Genomic DNA, 22,278 nt, shown 5'->3' on the forward strand with positions numbered 1-22,278 from the left:
CCACCCTTTGTCTTGCCGGCGAACTTCTTGCTGTAGTGGAGACACATAGGTTTTTGGGAGTTGTTTTTGATGCCTGGTTGACTTGGCTACCTCGTGTTCGGCAGCTTAAACAGATGTGTTGGCGGCATCTAAATGCTCTGCGGTGCTTGAGCCACACCAGCTGGGGCGCCGACCGATCTACCCTCTTCTGGCTTTACCAAGCATTAACCCAGTCCTGTCTGGATTATGGGAGTCTGGCTTATGGCTCAGCATCCCCATCTGCGTTGCGGGTGTTGGACCCAATACTACACAGCGGGATACGACTTGCCACTGGTGCCTTCCGGACCAGCCCTATGGACAGCATACTTGTGGAGGCTGGTGTCCTTCCACTGCGGCTACTCCTATCCAGGAGTCCCTGCATACTCTTTCCCGTTGCGGCCGCTCTGTGGCCTTTGTGTGGACCCCTGGCCACGTTGGGATAACTGGCAATGAAAATGTTGACCGCCTGGCGAAAGAGGCCACAAGTAAACCATCTCTGGAGATTGGCCTCTCGGAGCCTGATTTGCGAGCAGTCATCCGCCGCAAGGTATTTGCGGTTTGGGACGCTGAATGGCGCGCTCTGACCATACGCAATGAACTTCGTGTTATAAAGGAGACGACGACTGTGTGGCGGTCATCCATGCGAGCCAACCGCAGGGACTCAGTCGTCCTTTGTCGGCTCTGCATTGGCCACACCCGGGTGACACACAGTTATTTACTATGTCGTGAGGACCCGACTCTTTGTCGTTGTGGGGAGGCCTTGACGGTGGTCCACATTCTGTTGGAGTGTACCCTTTTAACTGTGCTCAGGCAGACGTTTGCGGTGCCTGATACGCTCCCTGCCCTTGTAACTGATGACTCTTCCATGGCTGGATTAGTTTTGCGTTTTATTCGGGCAGGGGGTTTTTATCATTTAATTTTAGTGTTTGTTATGTTCTTTTATGTTAATTCTGGCCTTTGGCCTACGGTTTTAGACTGAGTTTTTAATCTGTTTCTCAGTGGTTGGCTTTTCCTTTTTTTCTCTATGGTCCGCCAACCACTCTGTGTGATTTTAATTTGTTTTGTCTGTTCTTTGTCTGAGTTTCTCTTCTCCTGTGTCGTCTGTTGTCTCCATTATCCGTTTTTTTACTCTGTGTTGGTGTTTTTAAGTTTTGGAACAAGGGACCGATGACCGTAGCAGTTTGGTCCCTTTAATACCACAAACCAACCAACCAAACAACCAAAAATTATACGTTTAAAGACGGCGGCAGGCATATAACTCCATCCGAAATTGAACAGAACGCTTTCTCAGAAAATTATTTTGAACAATTAGTTAATGAGTCTTCTCGAAGCGTAAATGGTTGCGAAAGCATACTTGACCTCTTAGCAACAAGTAATCCTGGACAAATAGGGAGTATCGTGACGAACACAGGGATTAGCGACCACAAGGCAATTTCTGCTAGGCTGAATACCGTAACACCCACAACCATAAAAAACCGCAAATTATATCTATTTAAAAAATCTGATAAAAATGCTCTTAACGCATTTTAAGAGACAGTCTCCACTCCTTTCAATCTTATCATGTAAGCGTACAAAAGATGTGAAATGATTTCAAAGATATAGTATCGACGGCAGTTGAGACATATATACCACATAAATTAATAAGTGATTGTACTGGTCTGCCATGGTACACAAAACGGGTCAGATCGCTGTTGCAGAAGCAACGAAAAAAGCACGCCAAATTTAAAAGAACGCAAAATCCCGAAGATTGGCAAAGTTTTGCAGAAGTTCGAAATATAGCGCGTGCTTCAATGCGAGATGCTTTTAATAATTTCTATAACGAAAATCTGTCTCGGAATTTGGCAGAAAACCCAAGAGATTCTTGTCATATATAAAACGCGCCAGTGGCAGGACGCAACCAATACTTCACTGCGCGATAACAACGGTGAAGTCACTGATAACAGTGCCACCAAAGCAGAGTCATTAAACACGATTTCCCGAAACACTTCACCAAAGAAGACGAAGTAAATATTGCCGAATTCCAATCAAGAACAAGTGCGAAGATGAGAAACATAGTAGATATCCTCGGTGTAGCAAAACAGCTTAAATCACCTAATAAAGGCAAGGCTTCCGGTCCAGATGGTATACCAGTCAGGTTCCTTTCAGAGTATGCAGATGCAATAACTCCATATCTAGCAATTATATACAACCGCTCGCTCACAGACTGTTCCGCACTTAAAGACTTGAAAAGTGGCTCAAATCACACTAATACCCAAAAGTGGAAATAGGAGTAATCCGCTGAATTACAGCCCTATATAACTAACGTCGATTTACAGTAGGGTTTTGAAACATATACTGTATTCGAAAGTTATGAAGCACCTCGAATTAAACGATTTACTGACATATAGTCAGCACGGATTCAGAAAATTTCGTTCTTGCGGACCACAAATAGCCCTTTATACTCATGAAGTAATGAGTGCTATCTTAGAGGAATGTGAAATTGACTCCATATTTTTAAATTTTCAGAAGGCTTTCGACACCGTTCCTCACAAGCGTCTCCTAACCAAACTGTGTGCCTCTGGAATATCGCCTCAGTTGTGCGACTGGATTCGTGATATTCTGTCAGAAAGGTCACAGTTCTTAGTAATAGACGAAAAGTCATCGAATAAAACAGAAGTAATATCCGGCGTTCCCCAATGAAGTGCTATAGTCAAATGGTTCAAATGGCTCTGAGCACTATGGGACTTAACATATGCGGTCATCAGTCCCCTAGAACTTAGAACTACTTAAGCCTAACTAACCTAAGGACATCACACACATCCATGCCTGAGGCAGGATTCGAACCTGCGACCGTAGCAGTCGCGCGGTTCCGGACTGAGCGCCTAGAACCGCTAGACCACCGCGGCCGGCTGCTATAGTCCCTCTCTTGTTCCTGATCTATATTAACGACATAGAAGACAATCTGAGTAGCCCTCTTAGATTATTTACACATGATACTGTCATTTACCATCTTGTTAAGTTATCAGATGGCCAAAATGAGTTGCAAAATGATTTAGATGAGATATCTGTATGTTGCGAAAAGTGGCAGTCGACCCTGAGTAAAGAAAACTGTGAAATTATTCACATGAGTACTGAAAAAAATCAGCTAAATTTCGATTACGCAATAAGTCACACAAATCTGAAGGCTGTAAATTCAACTAAATACTTAGGGATTACAATTACAAATAGCCTAAATTATAACGATCACATAGATAATGTTGTGGGTAGAGCAAACCAAAAACTGTGATTCGTTGACAGAACACTTAGAAGATGCAACAGATCTACTAAAGAGACTGCTTACGCTACAATTGTCCACCCTATTCTGGAGTATTCCTGTGCGGTGTGGGATCCGTATCAGGTGGGACTGACGGATGACATTGAAAAAGTTCAAAGAAGGGCGGCTCGTTTTGTATTATCACGAAATAGGGTGATTGTGCCACAGAAACGATATGTGAATTGCAGTGTAAAATATTAAAACAAAGGTGCTTTTCGTTGCGTCGGGATCTTCTCATGAAATTTCAATCACCATTTTCTCCTCCGATTGCGAAAACATTCTGTTGGCACCCAGCTAAATAGAGAATTATGATCATCGCGATGAAATCAGAGCTCGCACAGAAAAATTTTAGTGCTCGTTTTTCCCGCGCCGTTCGTGACTGGAACTGTAGAGAGACAGCTTGAAGGTGGTTCATTGAACTCTCTGTCAGGCACTTAATTGTGAAAGGGTAATCACGTTGATGTAGATATTAGGAGTACCTCAGAAAGCATGTGGACTGTGGTGTGGACACACTGTCTTAGCGCACAGTAGATCTTGTGCTGGCCGGTTCACATACATATCTACTGCAAGCAAAAGCAGCCTCTACGTAGCGGTGAATTCAGGGGCCTGTGACGTCATGCTGTGCACTCTGAGCATTAGTGGTGGTGGCTTACACATGGTCTGTCAGACTGGAAGAATGTCTCTGGTACGGCACATGATCTGGCCTAGCAGGACGTGCACAGTATTGCACAGTGAGTAGTCGTGGATGTGACGGGAAATGCCATCCGCGATTCGACCGACAGTCGGTGCAGTGTGATAGGTGGGATTGGGGCGGTTTGGCGGGGGGGGGGGGGGGAGGGGGGAGGGGAAGGGTAGCCATGTTCAGAAGAAGGTACACTCCCGTTTATTCCCCCCTCCCCTCCCCCCAAACTACATTCGACAGTGACGTGTGTCTGACAGCCATACAGGTTGTATCGGTGGGCTATTCAGTTTGAAAGTTAGGAAGAGTGCTTCATATTTGGACAGCCAGCAGACTTCTCATCACTTTAAATTGGCATAAATTGATATTTAATTTTGATTCCCTGTCATTCGGGTTAAAGTACAAGTTTGGACCCTGCATTTTTTTATGTTTCCCATTATATAACTCCAGTCATGCACGTCGTGGCTGAGGTGCTGCCACAATAACATGTTAGTGTCGGGAATCAGAACTTCTCCACTCCAGTCTGCGTGACTTATCGAATCGGTAATATGCATGTCTTTGAACGAGCTGTAACCTGTGTACGATGGTGTGACTCCACGGTCAGTGGGCTCTTAGTAGGGGGTGCCATGGATAATCGGATTTCTTGACCAAATTGGTGTGTGGTAACTTCGTGATCATGGAAATGGGAACTTCCCCTGGCAAGTTATTTGTTTAAATAAAGATGCAACTGTTCCTAGTGAACAGTGTACAATTTGGACTTTAGCTCAGGGGAATAAGTCAAGGATGCTGTGGGAGGAGGGGCATGCTTTAAAGGTTTGTTCGTCACAATGTTGTTTGAATAAAGATGCATGTGGAGACATTCAAACTTGGGGGGGGGGGGGGGGGGGAATATGTCAAGTAGGCCAGCAGACAGGCCTCGACAAGTACAAACATCCTTTGTCTCTGACGTCATAGTGTCAGTATTTCAGAACTCAGATTCTGACAACTTAGAGCCTATCTCAGTATGTCATGGACGCCATGTTCTATGGGAACCTTGTATTCCAGGTCACCCATTTCGGATTCTGACGTCACAGTAGATCTGTTCCAGTATCTGAAGTCTGGACCAGTGTGACAGACTTCCACACTGTTATAAATATCCTGATAAGTCTGGTCCACTTAGTGGACACACTAGGGTAACGAGAAATGTCCTGACGACTCACTGATTTGAAACCCTCCAGATTTGAGATACCAACACCTCAAGTAGCACTTATAATGGCAAGCAGCCATCGTTACGCGTGTGAAAACAAAAACTAACCATTAAATGGATCAAATTCAAACGGACCATTTGTGATTAGCAAAATTACCAAAGGTGAAAAATTTTTGGAGATCTATAAAGCGAGAGTCACAGAAGCAGACATATCACAGCGCTAGAGATACCAGGCGTTGCTACATCAAAAAGTCGTTATTCCATCATTCCAGCTCAATACAAAACGCCAGCATCAAAAAGTGGACAGTACGGATATAAGGGAAGACAATTCAACTGGAGCACACTGAAGGGCTTGGTGAAACCCTCACTGCGATCACTAACAGTACACTCGCAACTAATCAGTCTTCACACAAACAGAACCAATGGCCTACAAAGCCGACGGGCCGACTACTGTCCGTGTTGATGTGTCGTCTCATACCCAGCCACTCTCCGCTATACATTCTCCAATGTGTTTTCAAGATTCACTGGAAGGTAAGGGTAATTCATGACATCAAGTAGAGTGCCAGCAAATGATGGGGGAAGAAAAGATGAAAAGTAGCTGCCGCGGATCAGCCCTCACGGTTTCCCAAACCCAAGCCAGGTGCACCCCCAGCACTGGCTTGCATAACGCACTTTTCTATGCATACGTAACAAATTTCATCGAGAGATGTTTGTCCTGATAAATTTGGTACATCCCACAGGTGTTAATGGTTTGGCTCTCGGGCCTTCACCAAAGACTGCAACTGAGTCACGATCTGTCATAGTAAACCTAACACAAGGCTATCAGGCCCAAAGGATGAAAAGATACCAGTACAGAAGGATCCCGCTAACGAAAGTAAAATTTCTGAGCAGCTAACATATGTTTAGTCCCATCTGAGTCATCACTTGCGCTCTTGTCATCCGAATGAAGCATACATTCTTTTTGCTATCCAAACGGTCCCACTTATGTCACCAACTTGTAGCGGGTAGGGGTGTGATGAAGTTTGATTCGTGGGGAGCTCAACTGTGCGGTCATCAGCGCTCGTGCAAAGTCCCAATTTTTACACAGTCCAACTTTTTTCCATGGTCCAATCGAAACACTATCAAGAATGATGATGATGATGATGAAATGATGAGGACAACACAAACACCCAGTACCCGGGTAGATAAAATCCCCAACCAGCCAGGAATCGAACCCGGGAGCCTGTGATCCAGAGGCTCACACTAGCCACCAGACCACGAGCTGCGAACATGGGGCGAGGATGACCGCTACATGGTGGTGGGGGCCGTCTTCTTGTACGTCAGGACGGGGTCGACCTCCACCTGGGAAGTCTTGAGCTTTTTCGCGATTGGGGAGATGGGTGTGACGTTGTTGACTGCTGTAGAAAAGTAAACGGTCAGCACAAGCGTTTATTTATTAATTTATTCATGTTGGACAATCATACAGGGACGCCCTCGTCTCTGTCTTGGTTTAGCATAAGCTCGTAATATTGCAACTTGTAGCCGCAGGCGAGGTGAACACAGTGTGCATTTAACACACACTACTGGGGTGGTGGCACGCTAAGTTGGTGTAGCTGGCACGGTAGGTGCCGAGTCGACAGCAACAGCCAAGGCAGGAAGCGGCCCCCTACGGGCACGAGGCAGGGCAGCGACACGTATTGACTTGTAGTAGGGTGCTGAGCTCCCCAGACACTACCTCCCAACCGAAGACTGGAGAGTAGTGGCAGATGGCTGGCGGACTCCGGCGGCAGAAATGATGAAGTTCAAATGGCTCTGAGCACTATGGGACTTAACTTCTGAGGTCATCAGTCCCCTAGAACTTAGAACTACTTAAACCTAACCTAACCTAAGGACATCACACACATCGATGCCCGAGGCGGGATTCGAGCCTGCGACCGTAGCGGTAGCGTGGTTACAGACTGTAGCGCCTAGAACCGCTCGGCCACCACGGCCAGCAAATTATGAAGTGGCAGAGTGTTGGCCACCAGCGCTTGGGCAATCAGGCTGGGGTTTGGAGCCTGGAAGCGGTAGTGGGGGTGACAACATATTCTTGGCTAAGACTCCAAGGCTACAGTGTCACAGATTGGGCACAGCTATGTTGCACAGCTGGCAGATGACAAAGGCTGGTCTGGGAGGGGCTGGTATGCAGCTGCACAGCAATGACTTTCTTGTAAGGGTCTGCGTTTCTGTGTCACTGTGAGAATGTCTGGAGCACGGTCGACTACTGATGTGCGTGTATTGAGACGCGGTATTGTGTCAAACTGCAGAAGCTTCTTAAAGCTGGTCAAAGTGCCAGATCGTTGGAACTTGGGAGACGGCACTATGGAAGTGGCCGCTTCTGCTAAGTTGCTGTGTCAGCTGGGGCATTTTCCGGTAATGCTTTAGTCCCAGAGCTCTGCCCACGCTGAGTACATCTGTCTTCTACTCTGTTAAAACTCCTTCTTCCTAAGAATAATTCAGCCCCCGAATTTGTACTGAAAACCGTCTGCAACATAAGCACTGATTCACTTACACACTTTGGTGTCATCTGCTGCACCCACAGTGACACTTGATCCTTTGCACTATTTACACTATCTCACAACCACTGAGACGCTGTCTTCTCATTTCCATTGTCTTCACTTCAACTCTCACTATCAGTTCTGTTAGCAGCTATGTCATTTCATTTCAAGGGAAAGGAATACGAATCAGGAAGGTATTTTAACCCATTTGTAACATTCACACCTCCCACAGTCTAATATTAGTTACATAATATAGCTCTAACAACTCGAATAAAAATAGTGTACAAAGCTTTAGGTCATACCCTGCATTTCACAAACAATATTAAAAACTTCTATTTTGGCTAACCTAAAAATAGACCAGGTTCTCCCTGAGCTGTACACTTCTGCTCCTGTTAATCTACAGAATGTTTATAATTAATGACGTAAACGCATACAGTTGAAAGTACACGATACTGGAAGCAAAAAAGTCTCAGTAAAGATAGGATCGAAAATGCATACCTTAAGATCTACGAGCTATTTTTTATCTTCGATACTGTGAAGCAAATCTCTTTTACTGCAAGATCTTTGCTTTCCACATTTTGGGAAGTAGTAGAATGGACAAAAACAAGAAAAAATATCCAGTAAACATTTGCTCTAAAATGCTTTAAAAGTTGTGAGCAATTGTTCATTAGAAGAGTTGTGTTTCCAAGTAGTGAAGATGAGCACATGCTCATAGCTGTTAAGGTACGCATTTTAGAGCACATGTTTACTGGACATTTTTTTCTTGTTTTTATCCACATTATCATTTATCAAAATATGGTAAGCAAAGAGCTTTCAGTGGAAGAGATATGCTTCACAGTATCGAAGATGAATAATTTCTCGTAGCTCTTAAGGTATGCATTTTCGACCCTATGTTTACTCAGACATTTTTGCTTCTAGTATCGTGTTCTTTCAACTGTATGCGTTTATGCCATTAATTATGATACACCCTTTATATGCATACTATCCTGTTAGATAAGGTTAGATAAGCACTATGACCTAATAAATAATGAAAACTCTCTTTAAAAGGAAGGAGCAAGTGGTAGCATTACTATTGTCGTATTCTTTCACTCAATGAACACGAACTATTACACGTTCCTGACACTTATTTCATCTTCAAAATACACCAAGAACGCACATAGTACGTCATCATAGTATTCTTTGGGGTACTTCATATCTAAACTCAGGCTGCCTCTCATTCTGAAAGCAAACAAGTAATTTAGTGGTCCCACTTAACTGAGCGCTCCGTTACCATGGGTTTACATCCTGGGTCACAGTCGCATTTCAGCTACCATCCTGTGCCCATACCACACATTAGAAAAAGATCATATTACTTCTCATAGAACCTGAGATGTTCTCCAGTAATTCGAAACCTGTATTGATGTCGTTTTCTGGTTCTGTATTACTAAAAGTCGTATTGGCATCCACAGTTTACCACGTGTAAGGCAGAGCAGTGCTTGTAATGGCTTGCGCAACACTCTGGTCGATGGCAAACCATAACAAATTACATCATGAGACTTAGTGCACAGGGCTATGTGTCCTGGTAAGTTACTGTGTGTGCATAGCATAGGTGTTATGGTTCAGCTGTCGAGCCTATACCAAGCACTACAACTGATTCAGTACCTGATATAGTAAACAAACAGAACACAAGGAAGATACCAGGATACAAGGATTCCACTAGTGATAATCTGAAGTTTGAGATGCTACTCACATACGAATGTGTTGTTGTCCCACTTCAGTAACAATTTGCAGTTATCTGTCTTCAGAACGAAGCGCACTTACGTTTCCGTCCCCAAACCGTCCTGCTTCTGCCACCATTTTGTGGCTGGCCGTGGGTGAGAATGACCGCTACGTGGTGTTGGGAGCCGTCTTCTTGTGAGTCAGGATAGCCTCCTCTTGGGATCTCTCCGATGGCTAGGGAGATGGATGTGACGTTGTGGGCTACTGTAGAGAACCAAATGGTGAACATCAATTGTTCTTCATTAATTCATTGAAGCTGAACATCCACTCAGGTATGCCATCATCTCTGGCTCAGTTTGATGTTGGCTCATAATACTGAACTGGTAGTGGCAGACAAGGTAAATGAAGTGTGTGATTAACATGTCTGCTTGGGTGGTGGCACGCTAGACTGGTGTAGCCAGCACGCTGGGAGCTGAGTCGACTACAGCCAAGGCAGAGTGCGGCCCCACTACGATCCCGAGGTAGGGCAGTGGCACTTTCAGACCTGAGTCTGACGCTGAACCAAAGGCTGGAGAGCAACAGAGCGTGGCTGGCAGACTCTGGTGGCAGATGTGACGGCAAGCGGTCCTGTAGAGGCAGCATCACACTGTCGGCTGCCAGGGCCTGGGCAGTCTGGCAGCAGCTGTAGGCCAGAGCACAGCAACAGCAGTAGTGGGGCGACATTGCTACGGCTGAAACTCTAATGCTGTGGCAGACACAGACTGGTTGCAACCATAATGACCAGCTCTTCGGCGAAGACGGAGTCACTAAGGGTTTAAACGCCACTGCACAGCACTGATTTTGCTTTCCCTTGACTTCGCATTTCTTTGTCACCCTGGAACCGTCTAGAGCAGGGTCAGTAACTGACGGCTGTCTATTGCCACTCGGCAGTGTGCCAAACTACAGAGGCTTTCTGAAGACTAATCAGCATCCCAGTTCATTGGCATACATAATCAAAGGTACGGAAGTGCTGTATCGGGAGGCAGTGATCAATGTTTGAGTCCCAGCACTCTGTCCAAGGCACTGAACTCGGCTGAGGTCTGCTGATTTACTGTTCATACACTTCAAAAGATGCTGCTTAAAACATTTTAGGTAGCTTCAGTCGTTAGCTGGACGTATATTAATATCTGGTTGGTGAAACACCCTGTGGGTTGTTGCTCTATCTGAGAGAGAAGATTAGTTATACCACACCCAAAATGGAGAATACGAGTTTGTATATAAAAAAAAGTCAGTGTGTATGTTCGTACAACATGATTACAGACTTCTTCGAACACTGCAGTACGCCATTTAGAACACTTTTTGTAGTTTGATAGACACTGCGTCCAAAAAAAAAAAAAAAAAAAAAAAAAAAAAAAAAAAAAAAAACCGATGCCTTACAAATGTCTGAACGGAAATGTCTATTCATTATTTCTCGTAGTATCTTACATACGTATGTTGTCCACTTATTTGCTTTTATTGTGGTGCCATATAAATTATATCTGTTGTAAACATGAAATATAGGAATTTTCAATACACACACAGACACACACACACACACACACACACACACACATATATATATATATATATATATATATATATATATATATATATATATATATATATATATACCATGAACCAATATAAAACAGTGATGTCACTGTAAATGAAGTAACAATTACATAAAAAAATATCAAATAACTGCTCACGCAAGAGCAACAATTAATGTAAAAGTGTTTGTTGCAGGTGGATACGGAAGCTGGTGTGGAAGGGGCACCTGACAGAAGACGATCTCTTTGACAGGCTCGATGAAGACGCTAGTGACGTCTTGGCTGATAGACTGGAAAAGTAAGCTATCTCTTTATCTCTCAAGGATACATTGTGTCTCATTTGAATTAAAACAGACATAACTCAATTATGCAGTACACTAAGATTACAGGGAACTGTGACCTCCCCTTGATATCTTGATGGATTTTGCATGTGTCCTCACGCCTGACGTGAATTCGGCACTACAAATTCCTTTTGCCCAAGAGACCTAGGGGGGATTGTATATGTAGCTTTGCTCTTGAAGACCTCGCAGAAATCGAAAATGCCTAGTTAGTACGATAAAATCTTCTCAGGTTGACAGCCGAGTAATTGCGTCGTTCTCCGGTAACGATTCGGCAAGTTTCTTTCTTGCCATCTTGAGGTGAAGTGTCGGGTTCTCTGACGCTGACGCTACAAGACGAGCCGGGTCCTTGGCCCGGGATGGTGCAGTTTAGACAGATAAGTCATTCTTGCAGTTCCTAAAGGGGAGAGAATGTATGACTTGGCTCCTTGATTCGTCTTTGCTGGTGTATACTTGTAGACGAATTAAAAACACTCTCCTGTTGGAGTAGTAAAACTTAATCGCTCAGCAGGTCAGGTCAGCGTTCGGTTGGCCTGTGGTGTGGTTGTTGGCCCGGTCCTCGTACGAGCCGGTTGCGGCAGTGGCCCGCTTTCTCGTGGAACCTCCTGACGGTGGTGCGGATCCTATCTCGGAGAGGCAGGATAGCGGTGTCCCCGTCGAATAGCGCCTGGGAAGACGCATGGCGGTCTTCAGAGAGCGCTTCTGTATCCGCTGCAGAGGCACAAAGTGAACATCTGCGGCTTTCCCCCAGATCACGGCCGCATACTCTAACAGTGAGCGAACCAAGGTTAGATATAGCGTGATGCCGTGTTGCGGTGGCAACGACGAATGTGGGTTTAGCAGAGGTTAGAGTGTGCGAAGGCGTCCTATTGCTCTCCCTTTGACATCACGGATGTGATGCTTCTAGGTCAGCCTGCAATCTAGGGTAACCTCTAGGTATTTCGCCGTCCCGCTTCATGGGATAGGTTCTCCCAGGATTTCGACTGATGTAAGCCCTGACGACAGGAGTCTTTGGGTGAAGACAACTGCCTGGCTCTTCCTGTCGTTGAATTTCAGCTGTCACTTTGTTGCCCATGAGCCCAAGGCTTCGTACGCGCGTTGGAGGCGGTGTCTCAGCACTTGGGCGTTCATGCTGCAAGTGAACAGGGGTGTATCATCCGCGGACAGAGCCAGTTCAACTCCTGGCACCTTCGGAGCGTCGGCAGTGTACAGGGAGTACAGCAAGGGGCCGAGTATCTACCCTTGCGGCAACCCTACACGAATCTGCCGATCTGTGGACGTATTGTCGTCGGCCCTCACGTGGAAGGTTCGTTCAGACAGGTACGACCGCAGTAGTGCCATGTGGGACGTCGGTATCCCGTGTTCAAGTAGTTTGAACTCGAGACCGTCGTGCCATACCGAGTCAAACGCTCGGGAGACGTCGAGAAACACTGCCCCGAGGTATTCTCTTGTTTACAGTGATATCATCGCCGGTTCTACACCCGCATGACCTGGTGGGAAGTGGCATGTTGTTCTCGGAACTCAAACTGTTCGTGAGGGATTATGCCCTCCTCTGTGACGAGCTGCATCATTCTTCTCGCGTACAGCCACTCGAAAACCTACGAGAGGGACGGGAGCAGGCTGATGGATCGATAGCTGGATACCTGGCGCGGGTCCTTGCCGGATTTCAGAATGGCCAAAGACCTCCGGAAGTTTCCATTCAGAGGGGTAGACACCCGACCTGAGGATCCCATTGAAAACATCGACAACCCGGAGGAATGTTCTTCAGCAGGAGCTTTGTGACACCATCGCTGCCTCCAGCCTTCTTGACATTCAGCGAGTGAAGCTGTACAGCAACATCTTCCTCCATTATCGTCGCGATAACGTCGCCTTCCTACTTTGCAGTGCTGAAGGTTGGTAGTTGCCCTCGGACCCGTCGTATGTGCTCCTCGTCGATGACGTCGGCCACCGGTGTAAAGTTCGCTGCGAACGCGTCAGCCAGAGCACTGGCTTTCGCATTCGGGTCACTGGCGAAGTTGTTCCCGACCTGTAAGGGCGGCATTCTCTGTCGCCGCCGTAGGAAGGACTTTACCACCATGCAATGCTCCTGTGTTTCTCGACTGCTGACTTAATTTCCCGTCTCACGCTGTTTAAGTGGCACTTCGTGTCTGGTTGGCGAGTTAGCTGCCGTTCACGAAACGGTGATCGCGTCCAAAATATGGCGCGGTAGCTGTCGCGAGAAGTGTCGTGGCCCTTGGCGATGTCTCGGAGTGGCTTCCGTAGCTCGGAGTGTTCTTCGGGTGAAGAATGCTTGAGCGGGGTCTGATCCCACCTCCGTGGGGTTTGGCGCGTCCTCGTAAAGCTGGAGGACTTTCGTCCGAAAGAGCTCTGTGTCCAGCCTGCGATACCTCGGACGGCTCTCTGGAAGGGAATCTTCGACCACGTCGAGGCCAAAGACGACCGGTACGTGGTCGGAAGACAGGACGTTTCGAGTCTCGGCGGTCGCGAATCGCCCGATGCCCATGAGAAGGGCAATATCGAGCACGTTCGGTTGTCCCCATAGAGGGAAGTTCGCGGGGTCAAACGGCCCCAGGGTGATCGCGCCTTTACGATGAACGGCGTGAGAGAGGTGTCTCACCCTGCGGTTGACAATTCGCTGTTCCATTCTGTGTTCCATTCGGCTACGAAATATCGCCCCTCCAACGACAGAAGGGCGTAGAAGTCGGCTTCGTCTAGTGGTCTGTCAGGCTGCCGATACAGTGACACGAAAAGAATCTTTTCGACGGTGGTGTTGACGGCCACTCCTGTGGTCTCCAGCTCATTAAGCGCCGGCAGCTGGACTCGGTGGTGGCTCACTGACTTCTCCACGTAGATGGCAGTGCGCCCCCGTGGGTGTCTCTGTCAGCCCGATGGAAGCAAACATTTGCTGTTGTCACGTCGACTCCGGGTTTGAGGAAGGTCTCCTGCACAAGGCAGAAGTCGACCGCCTCGTCCCGTATGAATTGGCGAAATTTCTGGGCGTGGAGACCCCCAGCGTTGAACGTGCAAATGGTTAACCCATAAATATGGTCGTTACCCATTTCAGGGCTGGCTTCTCCCGGCGGTGGCCTGGAGGGCCGGCGTCACTTCTCCCACGTGCATCGGGAGCTGAGTGATCAGCTGGTTGAGCGACCGCAGAAGCGCGGCCAACTCGGTTGTGTCTTCCTTCGCTGGTTCCGGAAGGTTTGACTCAGTCGAGACGTTTCCCGTGGTTGGCAGCGGAGCGACACGCGGGCGGCAACCCACCTTGCAGCCGCGTGCGCCGGCAAGCCTCCTCCCTCGACTGCAGGCGGCTGCGGTACTGGATGACAGCAGGTGACGTGGTCCCCGTTGCAGTTGCAGCACTTCGGCGGGTCTTCCTTCTTCTTGGGGCAGTCCCGCGACTGGTGCTCCTCGGCACACTTGGAGCAGTGTTCAGGCATCCTTCAATATTTTGCCACATGATCCATGCTCTGGCAGTTGAAGCATTGGGGTCTCATGCCTTTCGCACCGAGTCAGGGGTCACCGTGGTGAAGGCGGAGGCAATTTCCTCGTTTGACTTAGTGACCGGTGGTTCTGCACGTCGTCTCCGTCCTGAGGGTGTGCGGGTGAAGCGCCGAAAGTTAGCGGAAATTTCCACGTCCACCCGGCGGCCGCGCGCATCACTCTCGCTCGTCTTCTTCGGTGGTGGGAGGTCGGATGCTGCCGTAGCCCGGGAAACCTCCCCTGGATGATCATACGCCACACTCTGCGTCTCATCGAAGCTATCTTCTTTTTTCGGGTCCTCCTCTATGTCGTGGCCCTCAATACAAAGAAAGTGCTGACAATTTTGCTTTCTTTGATAGGGGGTCACGCCACGTGGATTTTGCTACCCGAGTCCCTAAAAAGCCCTAACAGGCTGTTGTCAACACCAAGCCGCGCTGGTGAGCGAGGATACACAAAACGTGTGTTCCCTGCTCGGGCGCACACTACGAAATCAAAATAAAAAGAATTAGCCTCGGTAGCGTCAGCATGGAGCGTCCTACGCTTCGATTGAAGATGGCAAGTAAGAAACGTGCTGAAACGTTGCCTGAGAACGACGCATTTACTCTGCTGTCTACCCAAGAATATTTTATCATCGAAATTCGCCGACAAATCCTGCATTCTCATATAGCGAAGTTAGTATCTCCAAGTTCTGCAGAAATTTTTACGTAATGGATTTTGTTAATTAATTAAAGCAAATTAGGAAGAGGCCATCAGTTTCAGTAATCTTCATGGTGATTTGATGATTCTGGCTAGACTTATGTACCATACACATTAAAGTTTAAACGTGAACGTTTGCATTGCGCAGTACTTTGGAATACTGTAACGAGCGCATCTGTTCGTTTCATGTAACTTGATTTATTTCCATCATTGACGTCATGCTACATTTTTACCCTGGAAAGACTGTGCTAAAGCTCTGGAGAGATAATAAACCGAACCATTTGTTTTATTTCACTTGTTCTAGAAAATATTTTTCCCTTTATGCTGTATTCCATAAGGAACTGTCGTTGGATGATTGCGCGGATGTTTGTAAAAAGAATTTTTGAATGGAACAGAGAAGGGAACGGTCCCTGACAAGGATGCAAAAGTAAGCACAAAGAGTTTGTTTGAACATTTTCAACTCCATGAAACTATTCCGATAACTTCTTAAACAGGGAAAATGTTTTCTAACTGGCGTCATTTTAGTCAGGCCAGAGAAGGGAAGAGGCCATCATAAAGGATGAAAAACCTAAGCGTGCAGCGAGAGAGCTAGTCTGATATTTCACACTCAACAAATGTCTCCTCAGCACTTATTAAATTGAGGAGCCATTTCGCTAGCGTGGATGGTTTGCAAATTCTCTTTAACTGACTCGGTAAGGGGACAGAGGTGCTTTACGGAGCAGTCCTGTCTGGTCTTGGGAGGAAGTCATCAGGATGTTTTAATTTTGTGATCTATCGTTTCCAATCACTATTAATTTAGTCTAAATATGACAGTGAACCTCCCCCCCCCCCCCCCCCCCCATGAACCATGGACCTTGCCGTTGGTGGGGAGGCTTGCGGGCATCAGCGATACAGATTTCCTTACAGTAGGTGCAACCACAACGGAGGGGTATCTGTTGAGAGGCCGGACAAACGTGTGGTCCCTGAAGAGGGACAGCAGCCTTTCCAGTAGTTGCAGGGGCAACAGTCTGAATGATTGACTGATCTGGCCTTGTAACAATAACCAAGACGGCCTTGCTGTGCTGGTACTGTGAACGGCTGAAAGCAAGGGGAAACTACGGCCGTAATTTTTCCCGAGGACATGAAGCTTTACTGTATGGTTAAACGATGATGGCGTCCTCTTGGGTAAAATATTCCGGAGGTAAAATAGTCCCCCATTCGGATCTCCGGAGGACGTCGTTATCAGGAGAAAGAAAACTGGCGTTCTACGGATCGGAGCGTGGAATGCCTTAATCGGACAGGTAGGTTAGAAAATTTAAAAAGGGAAATAGATAGATTAAAGTTAGATATAGTCGGAATTTGTGAAGTTCGCTGGCAGGAGGAACAAGACTTCTGGTCAGGTGACTACAGAGTTATAAACACAAAATCAAATAGGGGTAATGCAGGAGCAGGTTTAATAATGAATAGGAAAATAGGAATGCGGGTAAGCTACTACAAACAGCATAGTGAACGCATAATTGTGGCCAAGATAGATACGAAGCCCACACCTACTACAGTAGTACAAGTTTATATGCCAACTAGCTCTACAGATGACGAAGAAATTGAAGAAATGTATGTCAGTCCTCCATTTGGATCTACGTGAAAGGGTAACTAAGGGGGAGACGATAACGAGAAAGAGAGTGAGTAACCAATGAAAGAGTAAAATTCTACAAGCCATAGTGTGGCACGTCATAAGTATGAATGTAACAGGTAAGCTAGAAAATCGGAAAGGGGAAATGCAAAGGCTCAGCCTACATAGAGTTAGAGTTAGTGAAGTGGAATGGAAAGAAAATGAAGTTTTCTGGTGAGACAGATGAAAGGGCATATCAACAACAGCATTAAATGGTGTTGTGCAACGGAGATAAGATTCGTCATGGGGCAGAGAGAGTGAGTTACTGTTATCAGTTAAATGATAGGATTTTTGATCAGAATCGTCAGCAAACTGACGTTAACAACAATAGTTGAAGTCGACGTCACAAGCAGAAGATGAAGAGATCGAGGAAGTCGAGGAAGATTTAAGGTCAAAGAAGGCAGAAGGGATAGATAACAACCCTCCGAAAAAATCATTGGGGCAAGTGGTAACCAAAGAACTGTTCAAATTGGTTGGTAAAATCTATAAGCCTGGAGATATAACATCTCACTTTCGGAAAAATATCATCCACACCATCCTGATCACAGCAATGCTAGGCAGGATTGAAAACTATCTTCAGTAAGTCAACTGAGGAATACAAGCATAAAAAAGTGGCTCTGAAGAATAATATACAGAAGGATTGGAAAGAAAACTAAGGATCTGTAAGATGACGATCAGTTTGGTTTTAGGAAAGGTAAAGGCCCCAGAGAGACAGTTCTGACGTTGCTGATAATGGAGGCAAGACTGGAGGAAAATCAAAACACGTTCGATAGATTTGTCAACCTGTAAAAAGCGTTTGAAAATCTAAAGTGGTGGAAGATGTTTGAAGGTGTTGTAACTCATAGGGAAATATAGGTAATACATACTGTGAACAAAAAAGAAGAGAGAACATTAAGAATGAAAGACGAAAAACTACGATCTCGGATTAAAAATGGTGTAAGAAAGAGATGCAGCCTTTCACCACTGATGTTGAATCTATAGATCGAAAAAACGTTGACGGAAATAAAAGGAAGCTTCGTGAGTGAGAGTAAACTTCAGGGTAAAAAGACGTCGATGATAAGATTAGCTGATGACACTGCTATCCTCAGTGAAAGAGAGGAAGAAGTATAGGACATACCGAATGGAATGTACAATCAGCCAAGCACAGATTATGGTTTGATGGTAAATAGAAAAATCTCGAAAGTACTGAGATTAATGAAAGACGTAGCATTAAAGTTGGTGACTAAGAAGCAGATGAGGTGAAGAATTTTTGTTACCTTGGAAGTAATATAATGTATGGTGTGCGAAGCAAGGAAATTAAAGGCAGATTACAAAAGGCAGATATCACTTGCGGCCAAATTAAGTCTACTAGTATCAAACATAGGGCTTAATTTAAGCTACAGATTTATGAGAATGTTCATCTGAAGCACAGAACTGTAGGAAAGAGAAACTGGAAAAGAGGAGACTCGAAACCTTTGACGTATGGCGCTGTAGAAAAATATTGAAAATAGATGGAGCAACTACGTAAGGAATGGGTAGGTTCTCCACAGAATCGCTGGAGAATGGAACGTTTGGAAAACACTGAAAAGAAGATGGGACAGGATGATAGGACATCTGTTAGGACATTATGGAGTAACTTTCATCGTACCAGACGACGCTATAGAGGGTAAAAACCGCAGAGGAAGGCAAAGATTTGAATATATCCAGCAAATAATTGAGGACGTGCTACTCTGAAGAGCTTGGCTGCGGAGAGGAAGTTGTGGTGAGCCGCTTCAAACTAGTCGGAAAAAATGAAAAGTAAAAAATAAAAAAAACCTTTTCAGTGATAGCTTAACATAGTGCGAACTGTGTACAGCAAGCTACGTGACGCTATCTATATATCTGTTATGACTGTAACCACTTGTTCATGGTTTCTACGAGTAGAATAATGGAATACATTACATAACAAGTGTATTTTTATTGTATTACATAGCAAGTTTCAGGGTTACGCTACTTATTCCTGTGGTCTTGTTATCTATGTCTTTCACAGCGAGACCTCGAGCACCATGCTAGTACCTAAACGTCGAGCTACATACTGATAGCGTAAATATTGTGACATGTATGAGGCCAGAAAGGTGATTACACTGTATGGTTGCTGTACTTGTAATGACGTGTTTCTGGTTGTTGTGAGTCGAACACTTGATTTTCCCTTTGTAATTCCTTCATGTATGCTTAACTACACCGAGGTACCGAGCAACAGTGTATGGTTGTCGAGGCTTTATGCTTCCTGCGTATTGTGACATGTATATTTTTATTGTATTTTTTTAATGATACGAACATGCAGTATGACTGGCTTCAATATTTATGTATTAAACGATGTATTGAAGGTACAGTGCTTCCTGTTTCGTTTTTTAGGGTGATTTTAAGTTTAGTATAAATTAATTTAAAATTATGATCATCATAGAAGTGTAACTTTCTCTGATTTGAATTATTTATTCTACGTTTGCAGTGTAACATTCTTGGATCGTAAGTTTGGCTTTATACTTTATATGAGACGACGTAATTTTGTTTGTAACTACCACTACAGTGCCACCTGGTGGATTGTTGTAACGTCTATAATGTCTACTTGAGAATCTCAGTCTTCATTCTGTATTACGTTGTTTTATGTAATAGTTATTTTATGCTTGACTTGCTGATATACTATTGTTCTCTTGTTCAGGAAGTATCGTTGTACTACATGACACGGTACAATATGCATTTTATCAAGATTCAGTGAAATACACTGTAGAAAGTATGTTAAACTATGTGGTATAGTATATGTTTACGTAAAATTGTATTATACCTCCTTAAATCTGATCCGAGTGGGTCTGAATATGTTGATCTCTGCTTTAGAGGTCAGGTGATGGCAACATAGTTTGCTGAAACCGATCATCAAATAAACGCTGTGCAATAGCGACCTTGGCTCTTTGAAGTTGTACTGTAGTTTCTGCAATTAATACGTTTACATTATAAACACTCTCCGATGTCGTAGCTATAACACCATAATAACAGATCACACATTTGCCTTCACGCAGATAAGCGATGGAGACTGCGCTTTCCCATACTAATTTGCCTCAAAATGCGTTGCAGTGTACGTAACCTGTTCATTGACTTTATGTAACATTTTGGAACGGTAAACGTTTCCAGGAAAATGCTTTTGCTCTTTACTTGTACTAAATAAGCCTTCTTAGATGTATAATAACTGATCAAAAGTACCCGCTCGTAATGTGGGATTAACCACTAGGTGTCACAAGAGTTGGAGTCGCTGGTATTATATACGAGGGCGCGGGAGTATTGTGTTGTCAGCAGAGAAACAGAAAGGGCAGAATAGATCGGCCAGGTTAGCACAGCGACTTCGAACGTGGACTGACCGTGAGAAACAAATCTATCGGGAACTTTTCAAATCATTTAAAGCTTTCCGTGACGACAGATGGTGATGTGAATGTGAAATGAAAAGGCGAAGAAACAACCATAGGTTAACCAAGACCAGCCAAATCTCATGTACTGACGGACAGCGGCCATCGAGAAAAGTGGAAGGTGGCTGTAAAAAATCGCATGGAACCAGCGGAAGAAATCACACTTGAGTTCTAAAGAGCTACCAGTAGTCTAGATGGCACAATCACTGTGAGCATGGAGATAAAAAGAATGGAATACAACGGTCGAGCAGCTTCTCATAGGCCATACATTTCTGTAGTCAAATCTAAGCGACGCTTGAGGTGGAGCAAAGCGCGATGCAACTGGATAGTGGATGCCTGAAAACGAGTGATTCGGAGTGATGAATCACGCTATATCCTATGACAGTCACATGGAAAGGTTAGGGTTTGGTGAATGCTTGGAGAACGTTACCTGCCATCATGTGTGTTGGCAAAGTACCATCTCCTCGTTGGAGTTACGGTATGAGTGTGGTTTTCGCCGTTAGAGTATGATTTCTTTATTGCACTTAAAAATACTAACTGCGGAAGGAGAAAAGCACAGTTTACAGTATTGTGTGCTGCGCACGGTAGACGAGGAGTGCGGAGTGATGAGTTTTTGTATTAGCATGACAGCGTTCTGCGTCATAAAACAGCAACTGCGAGGCAATATTTTATGCATAGTAACATTGTCTGAAATCAGTGGACCATCTCTGGGGTCAGTTAGAGCGTCGTCTTCATTCCAGAGCCCAGCTTCCAACACCATTACCTTCCCCGGTTTTGAGTCTCGGGGAGCAATGGGCTGTCATTCCTTCACAGAAATTCATACGCTTCAAACAGTGTCCCCACCAAACATAAAGGAGACGGGTAGACACACTCCATGTCAATATCCACTAATACTTTTACTCAGACAGCACTAAAAGTGAGACAAGGTGGACACAGAATAAACTTATACAACACAGAGCCTTGCAGTTGGCCAGTAAGACGTCATTTGATTTCCAGACAGGTACCTAGAAGGGTTTACTTCGTCGACCCTACCACTTCCCGGTTTATATTGTAAGGCTTACCCATGAACTTGCCATCGTTCGTACGTATTCTTACGACTAGAGTCTTCTTTTTAACAGAAACTGAGGATGGCTGAATGACAAAAACTGGTAATCAAATACTAAAATAAACTGTAATTCGAACAATTTTAAGTTAGAAATTTGAACGTAGCTGCTTTTCAGCAACGGTGAATGTAAGTGTATGATTCGACAAAATCAGCTAACCAGTGGCAGTCATTGTTTTATTAACAACCCATGACCATGATTTCAACAGTTGTAAAATTATCTTAATCAGAAATACATGAAGCTATTGAAGAAATTTTTTACATTATAGTTAAGAATTATGAAAGTATAAAGGACGTACAAACAACTGGTTAAGAAATTACTTACACGTAAAATCACATATTGGCGACGACAAATTTCAGAGCAAAGAAGCCTTATGTCAAGTAACGTAGTATGTGTGACCGCCAGAGCATAAAATCCCTTAAAAACATTCCCATTGCAGATGTGCTAAGCGTAAAAATCTTCACATTAAAGAACATTTACTAGGAAAGAAGAATGATAATATGTACCACTCCACGTTTGCTGGACATTTACTCGTTACTAATCATTTCCCTAAAGATCTGGGTGAAGTCTTAATTTTCGACTGAGGTGAACAACTGGAAACTTTTAAATACACACTCAGTAGGGATAGTAACATGTTAAA

General features: G+C 45.0%; 1 protein-coding gene across 1 annotated transcript in view; it reads left to right on the forward strand.

The window, feature by feature from the left end:
• LOC126335904 (ATP-binding cassette sub-family C member 4-like) overlaps window positions 1-22,278 on the forward strand; it is a 227,009-nt gene that overhangs the window by 46,702 nt on the left and 158,029 nt on the right. Inside the window, exon 3 of the mRNA XM_049999377.1 lies at window positions 11,154-11,255. Within this exon, the coding sequence (XP_049855334.1) occupies window positions 11,154-11,255 (102 nt within the window). The remainder of the gene's footprint in view (window positions 1-11,153; window positions 11,256-22,278) is intronic.

Source organism: Schistocerca gregaria, chromosome 2, assembly GCF_023897955.1.
Source record: "Schistocerca gregaria isolate iqSchGreg1 chromosome 2, iqSchGreg1.2, whole genome shotgun sequence".
NCBI lineage: Eukaryota > Metazoa > Arthropoda > Insecta > Orthoptera > Acrididae > Schistocerca > Schistocerca gregaria.